Source organism: Yamadazyma tenuis, chromosome 5, assembly GCF_029203305.1.
Source record: "Yamadazyma tenuis chromosome 5, complete sequence".
In the NCBI taxonomy this organism is placed as follows: domain Eukaryota; kingdom Fungi; phylum Ascomycota; class Pichiomycetes; order Serinales; family Debaryomycetaceae; genus Yamadazyma; species Yamadazyma tenuis.
In genome coordinates this window covers 628877-647030 of record NC_089465.1, presented here as the reverse complement: position 1 = coordinate 647030, position 18154 = coordinate 628877, and the positions used below count along the sequence as shown (strand labels likewise).

The window sequence follows — 18154 nt, the reverse complement described above, 5'->3', positions numbered from 1 at the left end:
ACTACAATAACTTCAAAAACATCATCATAAAACATCATAACATCTATCTAAACATCCACAGTGTTCCCCCCTCAAAATTTCACGATCTCTTTCGTTACATTATTTTTTTCCTCTCACACGAGCGCACACAAAATTCACAAAAGACGAGTCTCGTTGATTGTTCGTTTATTGTGGCTTAACAAGAACTAGTTGTCCAAAACACAAAATGGCCTTCAGACCTCCTCTGTTCAATCCTTCGCCTACCATGAAACAACGGTTGCGGTATACACCTGCCCCGTTCATGCTTGGTCCACAGAGAATGAATATCGCTCAACCGCTCTCCCGGGCTTCCACTATCGCTGAATTGGCTTCAAACAATTCGTTACCAAAAAACAACCGGAAGAACAAGTTCAAGAAGAAGGTGGCTTCGTACTACGATCAGTTCCCCAGAATCCCACGTCCCAAGAGAAATAACGTGTTGTTCTACTCGTCTTGGAGTAACAGTGAAAACAACAAGTCCCACAGATTTCCAAACATCAGGTTGAGTAAACGGCTGTTTTCCACTGCCAACCAGAAGCTTAGGAACAAAACCTTCAACCTCCACAAGAGGCTCTTTTCGGCTGAGGCCAGGAAACAACGACAACAACGTAGACGTTTTATCAGATGGTGGACCTTGACTTCGTTGGCCGTTCTTTTGACGGGTGTGGCCGGTAAAATCAAATACGAACGAGGCCAATACGATGACGACGATGAACACATTCCTCATAACGAATATGCCATCAAGCCCGAGTCTTGGCAGCTCTACATCTATTCAACTTTACCTTTGAAGGCTATTTCTAGATTATGGGGGCAGGTTAACTCCATAAATCTTCCGGTTTGGCTTAGGTCACCTTCCTACAGACTTTACTCGACACTCTTTGGAGTTAATTTGGATGAAATGGAGAACCCTGATTTAACCTCCTACTCTAACCTTTCTGATTTTTTTTACCGAACTTTAAAGCCAGGTGCCCGGCCTATTGATGACTTCGACTTGGTATCTCCATCTGATGGGAAAGTATTGAAATTTGGTGTTATAGAGGATGGAGAAATTGAACAGGTTAAGGGTATGACATACTCGGTTGATGCTTTGCTCGGGTTAAAGACTGAGAAGTTAGCAGCTCCTTCACACTCGTTGGATTTCGAACACTTGGATGATGATGCTACGGTACTTGAAAGAGACCAAGAGTTTGCCAAAATCAATGGTATCACTTATACTGTAGATGATATCCTTGGAGGTGAATCCGATAGAACTACTCACAAGAATGACTTACAGTATAAAGATGCTGGTGATAGAGCTGATGCAGATTCAAAGGCGACTTTGAAGAAAGAGTTATTGGTTGCTAGGGATTTGACTCCCACCCCATTGGAAAGATTGGGCTTAAGTGGAAGCAAACAGTTGTACTTCACAGTGATTTATTTGGCTCCTGGTGACTACCACCGGTACCATTCTCCGACTAACTGGGTGGCTACATTAAGACGCCATTTTATTGGTGAGTTGTTTTCGGTGGCTCCATTCTTTCAGAAAACCTTACAAGGGTTGTTTGTGTTGAATGAAAGGGTGGCATTGTTGGGTTACTGGAAGTATGGGTTCTTTTCCATGATTCCTGTTGGAGCCACCAATGTGGGAAGTATTGTGGTTGATTTTGATAAGGATTTGAAGACCAACGATATCTATGAACACGCGGTGTATCTGAAGCTGAGACAATCGTCTGTCGATTCGATCAGTTCAGCAGATGAAAACACGCCTTTGATACCCGAGAAGGAGCCCGAACTTGATGTACAAGAGTCTACCAGTGATTTGACTCTAGTATCTGAATCGTCACAAGCCTCTACGCCTAAGGCGGAAAAACCCAAGAGATTGAAGAAAAATACCGTGTATGAGGCCACGTACACCAAGGCTTCGCGCCTTTTAGGAGGTTATCCCATGAATAAGGGCAGTCAAATTGGTGGATTCAAGTTGGGTTCAACAGTTGTATTGGTGTTTGAAGCTCCAGACAACTTTAAGTTTGATCTACAGATTGGTCAGAAGGTCAAAGTCGGACAATCTTTGGGACGTTTTGTGTGAGCAATCAAAGTCGGACCCAAACATGGATGACCAAAGAATTATAGTTTGAATTTTGGGTGAGTTAGACGGGATTGAATTTAATTAAGTAGTTGAATCTTCTTGAAAAAGAAAATATAGTACAGTGTAGTTTTAGCGTGTACCAGCGCACCATGTAGCGATATTTTTATTGTTTTACCTGAAGCAGATAAAAATACTTGCGAAGTGGTGAGAAAAAACAGATCAACTGGGCAGCGAACAAGAAGTAGTTGTTATTAAAGATCCATAGAAGTTTATATCCCTCGTGAACTGCCTTCACCCATACAACGCACGCGTCTTTCCTTTCCACCCCCCTGATTTAATTCACCTGCCATCACCTCCATTCCTTTGTTTGTTTTGTATTTTATTTGTTTGCCTAGATCAGTATGTCTTTTTTAAATACCATCAGAGGCTTGGGAAGAGGCCCCAAGAAGAACAAAAAGGACTTGGACTCCACAAACGTGTTTTATCAGCATCCCAACGGCTCAGGATCGCCAGTCAGAAGATCCCAATCACCTACCAAATTGAGTCCAAACAAACAGCAGAGAATCAACCAAGTATATAACAAGCAAGCCTCGCCCACCAGACGAGGGAGAAGCCATGCTAACGGTGACGGATCTACCCGCCTACTGCCACGGAAAGAGGCTGCTCGTCTAGTGGCGCCTGTCACCACAATCAATGCTCCTCAGGATTTGCCGTTATTCTTACAGGAACCATTTGTGAAAACATCGTTGGTGAAAGGTTCATTCAAAACAATTGTGCAGCTCCCCAAATACGTGGATTATGGTGAGTGGATAGCTCTCAACATCTTTGAAATGTTCAATAATTTGAACCAGTTTTACGAGGTGTTTGCTGAGTATATGACTCCCGAGGCGTATCCCTCTATGAACGCTGGACCCACCACAAACTACTTATGGGTTGATTCGAGTGGCCAATCAATCAACTTACCAGCTGTTCAATATATTAACTACGTGTTGACATGGATCTCCAATAAATTAAATGATCAATCGGTGTTTCCCACCAAAAGTGGGGGTGCCTTCCCACAGAACTTTATGAAAGACTGCAAAAATATAACCAGACAAATGTTTCGTATATTTGCTCACATATACTATAACCATTTTGAAAAGATTGTTCATTTATCATTAGAAGCTCATTGGAACTCGTTCTTTTCTCACTTTATTAGTTTTGTGAAAGAGTTCAAATTGATAGATAAAAATGAGTTGGAACCTTTGTTACCTTTGATCGAAAGCTTTGAAGAGCAAGGTAAAATCATATAACAATACCAAAGGCTTAACCCGCCTCTGAAAAATAAAATCATGTCTACTTTATACTTGAATCTATATACAATAAATGGTTCGTTAAACTTCATGAAAAAAAGTACGTCGAGTCTTTGACGACATTAACATCCAAGTCACCTCTTGGAGGAACTGGTGGGAAACTAATTGGAGCAAAAATTGGTAACCCTATAGAGGAGGTACCGACTTCATTCAAGTCGTATTCTTCAACTGAACTCACAGTTGTCACCAATTCTTTGCCCATTTTAACCGCTTCAGGATCGTCAGAGGCTAACAATTCCTGTCTCTTTTTTTCTAAATGAATCTCATCAGCTACTGTCAAGGCTCTGTTTAAGTCAGTAGCAATTTTTCTTCTAACATCTTGGATTTTTTTGGCAAGTTCATGATCTCTTGGAATGGTAACCACTTGAAGGAAACCTTTATAACGAGCCTCAAATTCATCCTTGACTTTTTGAATCAAATTCTCAGAATGTAACTTGATGAACTGTTCTCTTAAGATTTTGCTCAACACATCAATATCAGAAGCATGTGTCCAATAAGAATCATGAACCGATGCAAATGAAATGTTTTCATATTTACAGGTAGATGCTGTCATTAACATATGAGTAGCATCCAAAGAATGAACAAAGTTCGGAGGCAAAGCAGTTTTCTGTTTTCTAGCATCGACTAACGAAGCTCCAAATGGATCGGTAATAGCAACATCTTGTAAGTTTGTTTTAATAATTTGCTTCTTAATGGTTCTGTATGGTTGAACACAAGGCAAACCCAAAGGAGTGGTCCAAATAACCGAAGATACGTGATTTGGCTTATCATTACTTGTGGTAGAATCTTCATAATCGACCCTGACGGACTTGCTGATGATTCTAGCTGCCTCTCCCAACCAATCTTGGATTAAATGAGCACCTGAAAACAACTCTCTAACGGCTGCAAAAACATGTTGCGTCAAATACTGAGCATATTCACCGGAATTCTCTTCGCTATCGCTATCAAAATGGACTTTAAGCTGTTTCTTGATTTGTTCTCTGGCACCAACAAACGTAACACCATAAACATTAGTCATCACGGTTTGCTTCACCACCCTTCGGTTGATCTTATCTTTCAAGAAAACTGCATGCTTTTCACCAGCCTCAGCATCTGCATCAACTCTTTGTTGAACAATGCTTGCCACCGAAGAATACACATCTTGAGGTCTGTCAGCGGGGTACAAGTTTACTTGACGAGCACCTTCTATGTCACCACCTAAAGCAGCATAATGTTGTAAACCATTACAGGACCCATCTTGGTGAACAGGTACATGAGAAACATATTGGGTTGGATCTTCTAGTTTATAAGCTTCATTCAACTCGAAACAACATGCTAATACTTGCCAAGGTTTTTCACCTTTTGTCCACCAGGCATCCTTGTCAAACGGAGTTTCAGCTGATTCTCTGATCTTGTCCAAATGGGTTTCAGTAAACTGAGCTCTCTCTTCTAATGGGATCTTGTCCACACCATAAAGGTTAGCCAAGTGAACCTTTAACCACCACAACCCTCTTTCTCCAAGTTGTTTTCCGTCCCAGAATAAGAACAAAGATCTGGTCAAATCGTTTCCTAAGTGGTTGAAATGAGGAGACATAGGGTACGCTCTACCTCTGAAATCGATGTTGTGAGGGAAGAACATCTTCTCTCCAAGGAAAGCTCTAGCAATTTCCAATTTATAATTGGTATCACATCTTTGAGACTTGGCAGAAGCAGAGATATTGATTGCCAACCTCACTTTTCTTTGGTATTCTCTCAAAACATTTGGCTCGGCATTCAGTGGAACTGGCTCAGGTAATTCGGGTTCATCGACAACAGGAGGAATATCCAAAAATTCGTCACCTGTGTTCCAGAATTTGGTCATAACTTCCAACACTTTCCTATTAACAGTCCATGGAGTGTTACCCAAGACATTTAAACCATCATACACTTTATCCAAATCGCCTCTTTGAGAAGCAGCTTTCAAATATGCGAGTGTCTCAGGTGAGTCTCTAGTTCTAACCAAGGTGTTTTGGGAGAACAAGTAACCACCCTCATTGTACGAAGACCACTTTCTTGGAGGAGTCAACATTGGCAAGAAGTGTGGTTGAAGCAAGCTACCATCAACATCCACAGAAAGTTGTTTGATGATGTTTTTATGTAACTTTAATACTCCCAATTTTTGCCCTTGGAGGTATTGGTATGTGTGGAAGAATGCTGGTTGACTTCCAGTAACGGTCTTTCCGGTGGCAGGGTCAGTCCCCTTGACAGGTACCTTAGCCACATGAATTAATAAGGAGGTTAAGATCGATCCGATTTTGGCATGTAAAGTGTTGTCCCATTCGTTATGGGCTTGGTTGTCCAGATCTTTGGAGTAGTTGTTCATAACTCTGAAGATCTTGTTCCATTCTCTAGCACTTCTACTTTTTTTGGAGATGGACTTCTTTTCAGATTCCATCAATTTCTGAGATTTGTACTCCAATTCTATGGCTTTTCCTACCGAAATAAGAGCTCTGGCTGTTCTCATTCCATCAGCTATCCCTCCAGTTGAATTTAATCTTAGAAGCTCCAAAATAGTAACGGCACACATTTTTTCTGGAGTTACAAGAGTTAAGTACGGAGCATAATAGGATCTTTCTTTGACCAATGCCCTATCTTCAGACTTTGCATTTTGGATAGTAATTTCCCCATCCATAATCTTATGACATTGGTTTACTTCTTCTTTGACAAATGGAAGAAGCATCTCATACCATTCGTATAATCTGGCATTTAAAGATTTAGCAAAGTGGATTGAGCCTCTTCTCTGCATTTCTTCATAATCATGTTTCCATTTCTCTTTGGCAGAATCGGCCCCTCTTAACTCGATTGTTCTTTGTCTTGCTCGGTTGAAAAGATCCAATGCTTCATTGAACTTTTCTCTATCTTGATCCGTTTTTAAAAGTTTGTATAAGGCAAAATAGTCTCTCTTTTCGCTATTGGAAAAGTTATGAATAACCGAACCTTGTAAATCCTTTTCCAAATTCTTCATCAAATCATCAATAATTGGGGATTTCCCTTCCGAAGTCAGCTTCAATCCCAATAAAGTGTGCCTCACAACCTTCAATCCGAATGAATCCACCGATCTCAACTCCTCTGCTTCTTTTGAAATAGAAGGAATATTCAACTTACTGAAGTTTTCATCAGAAAAGTAGTCTTCGTTGATATCACTCAGATCTTCGGTGGAATTTATTTGGTCATAGAGAGGTCCAAAATCGATTGGTATATGCTTTTCAGTGATGGAGTTCTCTTGAAATATCTTCGTTAGATTGTCAATTCCTAACACATCAATATGACCTAATACTTTCCGAGTGAAGTTTATGTTAGATTTGATTTCGTTGAGATACTTATTGTATTTGAAGGAAGAATCAACTTGCAATGCTTTGGTTATCAAGATGGCATATGTTCTGTCATTAGGAAGTAACCGAGCATCTTTCGTGAAGTTGAGCAAGTAATTTTCCAATCCTTCTAAAGTAGCTGAGTCTTGCTGGGACCAAACTTCCAAGTACTTGTTTATGGAATACATGAACTCTTCTTGAGATGTCAGCAAAGGGTAAATGGCTTGCAAAATTTTGTCAGCTCTGGTGAAATTCTTACTCGAAAGAAGGGCATCAAGTAAAGACTGCAAATGAATCACATCCTTTGCAAATGGTTGTCTAACCACCGAGTCGTACTGAGAAGTCCATGTAAGGCCGTTATTAGAAGAAGGGTCCATACCTTCAGCACCCATTCTCCCAGGATCAATCTCTTCAAAAGATTTCCGATGTAAGTTTCTCTCTTTCACCTCTTTGTTTTTCAAATCAGGCAAAAAGATGCTATACCCTGGGAACTGCTTGCTTGTCGAAGATGGATTTGATGATGACTGAGACGAAGACATTCTAGTGGATACCGACACCAAGCGCACAACCCCATGCCTCTTGTTGAAAGTGTATCTTAACATAGTTATAGGATTTGTGCTAGTAAAAAAAATTTTAGAGGAGCTATGCGACTTTATTAAATCCCATCTCCGTACTATTGCTGAGAGCCGCTTCGAATAAGCTTTTGATTGTCCGTTTAACTTTAATAAATTTATTTAGGGTGTTAAAGCCACACCCATACATCCAGATCTCTAGATGGATAAAGCTCTTTACTACAAAAGATCAGGTTGGAATTGTTTGTCCAAAAGCTATGTAGTTACAGAGATGAGCTTGCGTGTGGAGGTGAGTATTTCGAGAGAATAGGCCAGGTGCTATGATTTAGGCATGAACGGTTGTGAGTTTGTGGATGTTCAAGTTGATATACCTTTTTGACTCATAGATGCCATTCGTACTATTCTATCCTTTCATCTCTAAGAGAATACTGACTCCCAGTTGAACCAGTTTCTACAAAAGAACCGCTTAACTTTGTCAGTATATTAAGGATGAGAAAAAAAAGTATATAAACACATTAAATAACATCAGAAGTATAGATATTCGTGGCCAGTCTATAATCCCATTTCTGCCTGCAAAGCTTTCAAAGCTTCTTCATCCTCATCTTCTTCTTCGACCTGAGGCTTTGTCTTGTTCACAGTTGGGAAATCTGGAAGCGTTTCTTCACGAACAGGAGCTTGCTTTTGAGCTTGAGGCTTAACAGCTTGTTTCTCTTGTTCTTGTTCTTGTTGTAACATGGCCAATTCTTCATCTAATTCGTCTTCATCAACATAATCATTGCCAACGGGTCTGGAAATGGCTTCGGATATTTCGTCCGCCAACTCAACTTGTTCTCTGATATCATCCATGGTAGTCTCAACCTTGTCAATGTCATATTCTCCGTGTATTTGTTTCATGGCAGTAGCACCTTGCTTCATGGCCTTCATGGTCTCCAAATTCAAATTGGCACCTTCGATGGCCGTCAACTGAGTTTCCAACGTATCGATCTGATTTTCGATCTTCATCAAGTTGGTTTCATAGCCTTTCTTCCTCTTTAATGCATTCTTGGCCAATGTCTTATTGGTAGAAATATATTTCCTGGCCAAGGAGTCTTGATCATTGATTTGTTGCTCCAAATGAGACCGTTTCTTATTCAACATTTGAATATGCTCACGCAATTCTACTATAGCCTTCTTTGGCAACTCCTTCTTCTGCAGAGGGTTTCCCCCAAAAAAATAGTTCCACATGTTGCTGGTCGTATCTTATCAGTAAAGTGGTGGAGGAAAAGGGGCGGACGAGTTGCAGAACCGAACTTATGTATACGCGTATGAATATGAGTTCTGATATGTATGACTCCACTAAATCAGGAAAGTGGTGTACAGGTAGCGGTTTCTGAAGATTAATTCGGGTAAATCGAATATCAAGTAGCCCTCGAATGACTTGAAAGGGAGACTTAACTAACAAATTTTTTGAAACTGATGCGCGCACTGACCACCTAGTCTGATGCGTTTGGGCAGGGCAAGTTGTAATGGTATATTATCTGATAGTACATAATGGGTATTAACTAACCACAGCCCAAAGCATGAAAAACATGATTAAGACACCGAATATCTTTAGGAAAAGCCACCGGTTGCTCGATATACGATTGAAGTATCTGAGCAATTCTCTTTGGGCACCAGAGATGTTCATGTCAATGTCTTCCACATTCTGGTCGATTCTTTGGATGGTTTCTCCCTGTTCACTAACCATGGTGGCCAATTGTTGGAACAAATTTCCAACTTCATTAATGGTGGATTCAATAGTCTCCACCGCATTGCTTCTTTCTTGTACATACAGCTGGCTCTGGTCTTCCATCATAAGCAATTGTCTAGTTTGGTCGGGGATCGAGAGAAATTCCCCGTTATTGTAGTTAGAGTAGGGAGCCGATGCTTCGGGATCCATGTCGGGGTTAAATGAGGCCTGTTGACCTGTCAGGTATGGGTTTTCCCCCAAGTTCAAATTGGGAGATCTACCCCCATCGCTCATGAGTGGTGACTGGCTGTTACTGTTCCTGTTAACACTGGTTACCGATAAGAAGTTTTCAGTTCTGTTCTTGTTCAAGATTTCATTCTTTTGTCTGATTTCCAATACGTTCTTAAATTCCCCACTGATGTTTTTCATCTTGAAGTTCAACAAGTTTAACACATTTTTAGAGTACTGGTTGATTTGAGAATCTATCTTAACACTTGAATCTCCCTTAACAAACCTCTGGAGATTCTGAATATTCTGTTCAATTTTAAATATGTCTTGCTTTATGACATAGGTCAACTCGCCTATCTCGATAGGTTTATCGTCGAAAAGTGGTTTCCTCTTGGCCAACAATGCTAGCTTACTTAATAGCTCGGTTGTATGAGCAATATCTTTGGCTATTATACTTGCTTGTTGGCTAAATTGGGACTTCTTAGCAGGCGTCACTGAGGACCTCGCTTGATTCAGCCTCTTGTTGATTTTGTCGTACGTAGCCACGCATTGCTGAAACTCGAATGTTCTGTTCTGTATGCTGGTGGACATGACTTTATGCGTTTGTGGATTATGCTGGTGGTTGGGTATTAGTTGGCGTCAGTGTGTTTTCGCTCCGCGCGCTCGCTGGTTTAAGCCTTGAAATATTATATCGTGTGTGTACCGCTACATCAATTAGAGGTCGTCATCGTAAATTATAAGGTAAAGCTGGGGGTAGAATATCCACAGAGAATTTGAAACAAATCCGAGTCCTTGGCCTCCTTGATGTAGTTCCAAAGGTCCAAGTCAAAATTTGCCAAATCGTCGCCAGTTCCATAGAAGTGCCGAAGAAACTTGTGCACGACTTTTTCGAATTTGGCATCATAACTAGACAGTGAAAGAAGCTGAAAGAGCTTAAGTATGAACAGTACAGACAACGAAGGAGAATTTTCAGCTTTCTGGAAAAAAGTTTTATGCATATACTTGAGAATCTTTGTCTTGTCTTTGAACTGTAGGTTTCCATCAATGATAGTAATCATGAAATTATTTTTATCCTTAAACTTCATTCCAAGAGCATCTATTAGAACCACCACTTTGTGGAATTGATTCATGGAATTGATAGTAGGGTAAACTTCCTCTACAACGGCTCCAAAGTCGCTGTTATATATGGCGTCTATATTTGAAACTGGGACTCCAGATGCAATTTCCGCCCGTTCATTCTCATAATCATCTTCAGAGAGAACCGCCAAGGGCTCTTCAGATATAGTCAATAATAGTTCTGTCAGATGACGCAACGGAAGGATAGTTTCAGAAAAATCCCAGTCATATCGATGTCGATGTTGTTGTCGACTTTCCCACCGCTGTAGCTGATATTGGAGAAGTCTCAACTGGTTATGAATGAATCTTAGTCGCTTGGCCTGCTCAGTAGATATGTGCTTCAGGCTTATGAGACAAAACTGTTTGAAGTATTCGGCATCGAGCTCGTACGTAAAGCGATATTTAAAAGCATCGATATTGAACCCCCATTGATGAGTTTTGATGTAATTCAATGACTTTTTGAATGGGTCAAATATTTCCCTTAACTCACTACCCAGATCAAACTCCTCAAACATCTCATCAATATCGGACAATATACGGGTACATTTGTTGTTCAAATCTACCACAAACCGGCACTGGATGAACTTTTGCAAATAGTGAAGCCCAAGATTAGCGGGTCTGAAGAGCTTGTAAAAATAGCGGTTGACAAGAGCAAGATTATTTTCACTCACTGAAGCATAGCAAAAGATGTTGAAAAGAAGCTCTATAGGGAGTTTGGTGAGTTGTAGCGTCTTCTCTACCGGTTTATGCTTCTTTGGTTGGCGGTCGCGTGATCGCTTATAGTTATATGGTTTGCCAATGTTTACAAATCCCATGCTTTCTAGCAGAAGACACTGCGAAATTATTAGCGATTCCTAAAAACGAAATCAATAAATAGACGTCTTTTTAACTATCATAACAATTTAGCGAATAAACTATTTAGCAATTAAACTACAACTTTCCACTAGCCTTTTCCTTGAACTGATCTTCGGTAACACCCTTACCCATAGCTGCGGTAGATGAAACACCACCAGTAACCATCTTTAATAAGCCATCAATGTACTCAGCTCCAGACCATTTCTGATGCTTTACAACTTCAACACCCTTTTCAATTTCAGGTTGTTGCACCAATTGACCATAAGCACGCATTCCAATGGTAGAGTAGTTGTTGGCAAACTCATCGACAGCCAAAGCCGTGGTGTGCAAACCAGCCAAGGTGATAAATTGCCAAACGAAGCCCAACTTACCCAATCTCTTGATGTAAGTTTCTTGCTCATCGGGTGACATGGCCTTGTTCCAGTTAAAAGATGGAGACAAGTTGTAAGCCAACCATTGGTTAGGGTACTTGCTCTTGACACCTTCAGCAAATTCCTTGGCTTGCTTGAAGTCTGGCAAAGCACTTTCCATCCAAACCAAATCAGCATATGGAGAGAAAGCTCTACCTCTCATGACGGCACATTGGGTACCACCTCTGTAACGGTAGTAACCTTCACGGGTTCTTGAGACATCCCAGTTGAAGTACACATCTTTACCCAAAATCTCCTTGGCCAACTTTCTGGCTTCCTTGTGAGAAGCTTCAGCCAATGGGTTGATCTGAGTGGTAAACTTCTTGATGGCACCTTGCTTATCAGAAATAGAAGAGGCATTGATTTCATCAATGACGGCTTCGTGAAACAATTTCAAACCAGCCTTCTTAATCCATTCATCTTCAATGGCTTGTAATTGTTCACCATAAAGACCACTTTGTTCAGCTTCGTGCATCAAAGTTGACAAGTCGGGAGTGTTGGGGTTGGTGGATCCTTGGACAAAATAGTGATCCCTGTGGTCAATGGTAGAAGTAATCAAAGTAGCAGCTTCGGAATCAGTTCTAGCAACCGCCAATAAGTCCGAGCCCAAAATGTCAGCAGAGGCTCTAATAGCCACTAATCTGTTGATATGTTCTTGGACAGGTACCAACACCTTACCAGCCATGTGACCACATTTTTTGGTACCAGGAGCTTGATCTTCGATGTGGATACCTGCCGCACCTCTTTCAACAAACATCTTGGTTAACTTGATAATGGCAGTAATACCACCATGCCCAGTATCGGCATCCGCAATGATGGGTCTCAAAAAGTCAATGTATGGGGTGTTCGCTCTCTCAGATTTAGAAAGCTTCAATCTTTCCTCTCTTTGCTTTCTGTCGTGGAACAATTGTGCAAACCACAAGTGCTCAACCTTGTTAGGAACGGTGTCCATGGGGTAATCAGCCAAATCTGGGGATGGTTCATTGGAGGTTGAGGCAGTGGAGGAACATTGCCATCCACTGACATAAATAGAATCCAAGTACTTGGCCATTTGCGAAACATGAACCGGGTCTAAAGCACCAAAAGTGAAAGAAACACTCTTTTCCTTGTCATGTTGTTCCAATAATTTGTACAACTTCTTGGCTTGGTTGTTTGAAGGGTACTCAATCTTCAAGCTTCCTCTCTTTTGAGCAATATCTTCAGGCTTATAGACTCTTTTGGTTTTATGCCACCTGGAGTCTTTCCACCACTGGTCGATTTCTTGAACCTGTTGTTGGTAGAACTTTTCTTCGTCTTCTACGTTAATCTTGGAGTAAGCCATGGTTGAATATTTATATTTAAAATCAAATGAAAAATTCCTGACTGGAAAAAATTGGGTGGTTTTGTTCACTTTATATAGTTTTTTTACCAACTATGGGTTTTTACCCCAGATAATCATATTTGAGTCAAATTTTATTGCTCCCGTTGATCCTAAAACTCGGTATTTCGGAGAAAAGGATCCAAACTCTCGCGCATTTGCATTTGTCTGGGGTAGCTCGTGACATTTGTGCCAGGTTTCTCGGGCAATCGGGGTAAACTATGAGTCGATTTTAAGGGTTTATATGATATATAGTCTAAGATCAAATGTTGGGGGTGGCAGTACTGTCAACTTGAGTCTGGTCGTCGGACTATGGTTTCCGGATGACTGTTTCGGACTTTAACCCCAGAAAAACATATGCAACTTCCCCTAAATGAGACCACCACCGCCTGTGGACACAGTGGCACTTCCAATACTACAGGAGCCGAACCGGACTTGCCTGTCTCCGCCGGTCCTACCACAAAAGTATGCCTCGGTGGAACGGGTGATTGAAGAGTTGTGGTGCACGACCGTCTCTAAATTCACCTCACGGGCGATAGCCGTGGTTATTTGGCAATCCTGAAAGGGACATACAATCATAACCATATGATGTATTGTATTTTTATGGACATATAATTCCAGATACTAAAGCTAGAGTCTATGTGAGTCGTGAGTCAGTAGAGGAATTTAGGCTTTAGCTACGTCATTCTGGTTGTTCATAATTTCCGTACCTCATAGGCATCTTAGTATCATCTTCGCAAAACCAAATATATTTGTATCCCAAATTTCTGACAGTGTCGCCCTAAAAAGCTGACTATCTCGCCCTAGCTTTCCTACTCGCTACAACCGTTCTCCGTCCCAAAACACTCCGCCTTTTCTTGCAATGTTTTCGCAAATCGCGAACTAGTAAACAAGCCAATGGATTGGATGCCAATAAGCCAAGGGGCTGTACAAAGTCTTGTCAACTTGGCGATCCTGTTCACTCCGCTATTCAGCTATGGGCTCACCAGCTATCAGATCTATCTCAAGAAAACCACCAGTGGGTTCAGCATCGATGTGTGCTTGATAATGCTCATATCTTCCATCTGTAAAGTGATCTACTATATGCTTGAACCCTACGAAATCTCCTTGTTCCGCCAGGCTCTTATCATGATCTTTATCCAGGTGGTGCTTCTTAAAACCTGTTTGCGGTATTTGGAAACCCCTGCCAAATTGTATGATGCTGAAAAGATTATTCACCTGTCGTCAAGTCCGTTAGAAATAGTATTCAACCGCCTTAAATACTTTGATAACTTTTATAAAAGGCCCTACAACTTCTGGCAGTGGTATCAAGATCATATTGTATACTGGGAGTTCTTGGTGGGGTTTTCGTTGTCATTAACAGTTTTGGCCCTTGTGTTCCAACTGTCCCTGGTGTTTATATCTACGATTGGGTTCTTGGGATTATTTAGCGAGAGTTTGTTACCACTCCCCCAAATCCTCTTGATACACCGAATGAAGTCTGTCAAGAACTTCAAATGGATTCTTCTACTTAGTTGGTTGGGAGGAGACTTTGTCAAAATCAACTACCTCTTATTTGGTACCAATGAAGTGTCGAGTATTTTCATGCTGGCAGCGCTTTTCCAAACCGCATTAGACGTTTTCATAGTCAGTCAGTACTTCTACTACAAGAATTTGGAGTCTTTATTACCCCAATAAAACACATATCAATAAGCATTATCAATATAAATATTATCATTAATCATGTATTGGATATAAGTAAATTAGCAATTCTATGTACAAGAAATTAAGTAGGTATTACTTTATCAAACAGAGACAAATTCGGCATTTTCTTTGGCGTCGTTGATTAATTCCAATGCTTCTTGTCCCACTAGCTGATGCTTGACTTTGATGTGTCTAGATAATGCATCACCTCTGCTAAAGGTTTTGGACTTTCCATTTCCCTTGCCTCCATTGTATCTACCTTCGCAAATAACACATCGGAAGATCTTCTTTTTAGCGGCATGAATGGTCTCTTGGTGCCTGATAAGATCATACGGTCTGGAAAATTGCTTATTGCATGGAACTCCTGTGTTCGGATTGATCAAGTTGCAATGGTGATCGAGAATTTCATCGTACTTCTTCTTTGTCTTCTTCTCGGACAAGCCATCAGCGTCATGCTTATCAAAACTGCTATCACTGCTTTGGCTATGAACCTCGTCGAGTCCAATGTCGATATCCATACTATCATCGTCATCATCTTGAGCGTCATCATCGATAACATTCTCTTGGGTCAACGAGTCATTCAAATCGTTCAAATCGGTGTCCATCTCTTCAAGGTCGATCTGATCATTTAAGTCGGTAAGCTTGACCCCCATGCTGAGGGAATCATCATCATTATTAAAGGATGGTTTCAAAGTATAATCACCAAGTAATCCGTCATTAAATCCGTTCATTTCATTCGAAACCAATGGGGTGGAGTCGTCATTTCCCATTACATTGCCATTATAGATATCATTTTCGTCATAGTAATCAAAAAGATTGTCGTCATCACTTTCGTAGTCGCTCATATCATCCAACTCATCAAATTCGTAGTCATTATAGTCATTGAAATCGATGGTTGTAGTTATTTCATCAGACCCAAGATTCTTGAGCGGCTCATTAAGGCGATTGCTTGAGTTATTAGTGTGGTGGTGGACGAAAATCGAGTCATTATCATTTTCAAAGTCAAAGTTAAAAGACGATGAAGGCTTGGAGTTTGGATCAAACAAATCATCGAACTTACCAGCTGGAGGAGGCGATAAAGTCTTGATCTTCATACTTTTAGCTCTACTTCTGGCCTTAAAAGGATTAACACTCGCTGTGATATTTTGTTGGGTTTGTGGCAGTTGAGGGTTCGCAGACTCAACAGGAGCTCTCATCAAACGGTTAGGTTGAATGAACGAGTGTTCTGGATCACTGTAGTCGTTGAAGATCTTCTGGTTGTTTTGGGGCTTGTTCAAGTTGTTAAAATTGAACAAACCAGGCGTCTGAGGTGTCATCGCACTCAGGGGGGACGTAGCGGAAGACGAGCCCACGGCCACAGGCAATGGTGCGGATAATGGGGTGGGGGCTTGCAACTGCGCCGTGGTAAAGGCAGCGGTAGCGGCGGCCACCGTGGCAGCGTAGGCCGACGAGGTGTCCCTGCTTGAAGTTTGGAAATAGTTGCTGCTTCCCAGGAATAATGGATTATAAACGGGAGACGAATGATTCAAGATTGGCGAGTTGGGCACCGTATACAACTCTTCATCAATCAAATCGATGATGCTCTTCTGTTGAGGAATGATAATAGAAGTCATCTTGGGGTTTGTGGAAATTCTATTAAACAAAGGGTAAACTCAACTGATGTTGAAATAACGCCAGTTAATGCTTGTGAAACGCCAGACGGCGAGCTGGTGGCGATTTATATTTGTTGATGTTTGTACCTGCACATAATTCGCGAGCTAGACCATTACTCATCAGAGGACGATCCCTTGTTTTTTCGCAATGATTGGAACATTCCTCTTGCTTCCACTGGTAGCCTTTTCGTTCCGCGCCAACCGCTGGTAGCACGGGCGAGAATAGATCCGTCGCGAGCGGAGCAACCTTTCGCGCCTGAACCAGCGCATGCGCCTGGGTCAAGCGTAAAATTGTGGCGTATGACTGATGTGAATTGCTGCACTTTCCTTCAACCTTATTAACGCCAGCTAGTGCCGATTGGCTGCGAGACAGCCACATAAACGCACGTAGATGGTGGTGAAATTATGTATCTTGTTTCTATGCATATCGTTTATCTATGTACTGTGTGCCATAAGAATACCAGTTTAACTTACTCTTCCTTCATTTGCTTCTCCTTGGGCACTTATATCACATCTTATACATCGTCTTCTTTCTGTAGTTTTGGATCTCCTGCAACGCCAATTCATGGTTTAAATAATGGTACGGCGTCTGCAACCGACCCTGATCATCTAACTCAAAGATGATTGGAATCCCCGTGGGAATCTCCACCTTGCTTATGTCTTCTTCGGCAATGTTGGCCAAGTACTTGATGATGCTTCTGACCACCGATCCGTGGGTGATTATGAGTATATCGTCTCCAGGAGCGTTTGATGAGAGAATCGACTTGAACAAAGGAATAAACCGATTCATTACATCCTCTAGCGATTCTCCGTTCGGAATCGCTGTACGGTCAAGGTCATCATATCGAGAGTCCACACTACCATCAACACCTTCAATGGGCGGAGGCTTACCATGGAAGTTTCTCCGAATGTAATTATACAGCTGAGCTCCTACTTGCTCAAATATCTCTTTACGATTGTGTCCTTGGAAAGCCCCGTAGTGCCTCTCATTAAGCTCCCAGCACTTGTGGTGGTCAATGTAAAGTAGGTCGAGGGTTTCGAGAATAATGTTGCCAGTTTGGATGGATCGTGAAAGCCTAGAGGTATAGAGATGGCGAATATTGGTGGAGCCAGCTGCTGCTATCAATTCACCTGCATGTTCCGCTTCCCTCTTTCCCTTATCGCTGAGCTTGACATCGATCCATCCCGAAAACTTGTTTTCGTCGTTACTTAGTGATTCGCCATGGCGTAACACTACAAGCTTCATCATTTTGTAATTATTTTTAGTGCGCTCATCTGATGATGTAGCAAGATAAGAAGAGCACGTGATGGAGCCCCCCTACCCCAACACAATCCCAAATGACAACTATTATTGTACCCACGTGACTGGGAGCAACGCTGTGGGTGGGTCTAGTAGCAAAACTGGTTGGTGACTACTGCAATGAATTAGCTAAAAAATACCCCGCTATATAGAAATAGTAGATTTCACATTTTTCAAATAGAGTTTGTCCATTAACAACATATCAGTAAAGTTTAATAGAACCCCCTAAAAATCTGGGAAAACCCCTCCTGGTATTCTATATACTTGTAATGAATACTAGCTACTCAGTTATAGACATACACATCTCTACTACCTGTAAATGGTATCTCCAATATATGGTCGTGCATGGCCAGAGTTGTCTGATAAGATGGATGCAGCCACATTGCTTTTTCTGCGATATTGCAACCTTCATCTTCAATGTAACATCAATGAAATAAATAACAGGGCGTCTCCATATATAAGCATGATTTATCTCTAAAATCCGGTGGTACCAATTAATTGCATTCTCG

At 41.3% G+C, this 18154-nt stretch overlaps 10 protein-coding genes across 10 annotated transcripts; 3 read left to right on the top strand and 7 right to left on the bottom strand. All coding sequences in view use genetic code 12, as the record gives it.

Moving 5' to 3' along the window:
• Positions 1-205: 205 nt before the first annotated feature.
• On the top strand, positions 206-2083 carry PSD1 (phosphatidylserine decarboxylase 1; the record flags this gene model as incomplete). Its single annotated transcript, XM_006686196.1, has 1 exon — positions 206-2083. One exon carries the CDS (start codon positions 206-208, stop codon positions 2081-2083), a length of 1878 nt encoding a protein of 625 aa, XP_006686259.1.
• A 401-nt stretch (positions 2084-2484) lies between these two features.
• Positions 2485-3375, top strand: MOB2 (Maintenance of ploidy protein mob2; the record flags this gene model as incomplete). The annotated part of the gene is made up of 1 exon (XM_006686197.2): positions 2485-3375. The coding sequence occupies one exon, from the start codon at positions 2485-2487 to the stop codon at positions 3373-3375; it is 891 nt and encodes a 296-aa protein (XP_006686260.1).
• An 88-nt stretch (positions 3376-3463) lies between these two features.
• Positions 3464-7366, bottom strand: RPO41 (DNA-directed RNA polymerase; the record flags this gene model as incomplete). Its single annotated transcript, XM_006686198.2, has 1 exon — positions 3464-7366. The coding sequence occupies one exon, from the start codon at positions 7364-7366 to the stop codon at positions 3464-3466; it is 3903 nt and encodes a 1300-aa protein (XP_006686261.2).
• Positions 7367-7888: 522 nt separating this feature from the next.
• Positions 7889-8560, bottom strand: SNF7 (ESCRT-III subunit protein snf7; the record flags this gene model as incomplete). Its single annotated transcript, XM_006686199.2, has 1 exon — positions 7889-8560. One exon carries the CDS (start codon positions 8558-8560, stop codon positions 7889-7891), a length of 672 nt encoding a protein of 223 aa, XP_006686262.1.
• Positions 8561-8873: 313 nt separating this feature from the next.
• Positions 8874-9863, bottom strand: sed5 (Integral membrane protein SED5; the record flags this gene model as incomplete). The annotated part of the gene is made up of 1 exon (XM_006686200.1): positions 8874-9863. The coding sequence occupies one exon, from the start codon at positions 9861-9863 to the stop codon at positions 8874-8876; it is 990 nt and encodes a 329-aa protein (XP_006686263.1).
• Positions 9864-10006: 143 nt separating this feature from the next.
• Positions 10007-11203, bottom strand: PSN45_003974 (uncharacterized protein; the record flags this gene model as incomplete). Its single annotated transcript, XM_006686201.2, has 1 exon — positions 10007-11203. The coding sequence occupies one exon, from the start codon at positions 11201-11203 to the stop codon at positions 10007-10009; it is 1197 nt and encodes a 398-aa protein (XP_006686264.1).
• Positions 11204-11318: 115 nt separating this feature from the next.
• ICL1 (isocitrate lyase 1) lies at positions 11319-12974 on the bottom strand (the record flags this gene model as incomplete). The annotated part of the gene is made up of 1 exon (XM_006686551.1): positions 11319-12974. The coding sequence occupies one exon, from the start codon at positions 12972-12974 to the stop codon at positions 11319-11321; it is 1656 nt and encodes a 551-aa protein (XP_006686614.1).
• A 933-nt stretch (positions 12975-13907) lies between these two features.
• Positions 13908-14687, top strand: PSN45_003972 (uncharacterized protein; the record flags this gene model as incomplete). The annotated part of the gene is made up of 1 exon (XM_006686202.2): positions 13908-14687. One exon carries the CDS (start codon positions 13908-13910, stop codon positions 14685-14687), a length of 780 nt encoding a protein of 259 aa, XP_006686265.2.
• Positions 14688-14794: 107 nt separating this feature from the next.
• RPN4 (regulatory particle non-ATPase) lies at positions 14795-16306 on the bottom strand (the record flags this gene model as incomplete). Its single annotated transcript, XM_006686203.1, has 1 exon — positions 14795-16306. One exon carries the CDS (start codon positions 16304-16306, stop codon positions 14795-14797), a length of 1512 nt encoding a protein of 503 aa, XP_006686266.1.
• A 547-nt stretch (positions 16307-16853) lies between these two features.
• On the bottom strand, positions 16854-17594 carry GPM2 (phosphoglycerate mutase 2; the record flags this gene model as incomplete). Its single annotated transcript, XM_066158195.1, has 1 exon — positions 16854-17594. One exon carries the CDS (start codon positions 17592-17594, stop codon positions 16854-16856), a length of 741 nt encoding a protein of 246 aa, XP_066014292.1.
• Between the last annotated feature and the right edge of the window lie 560 nt (positions 17595-18154).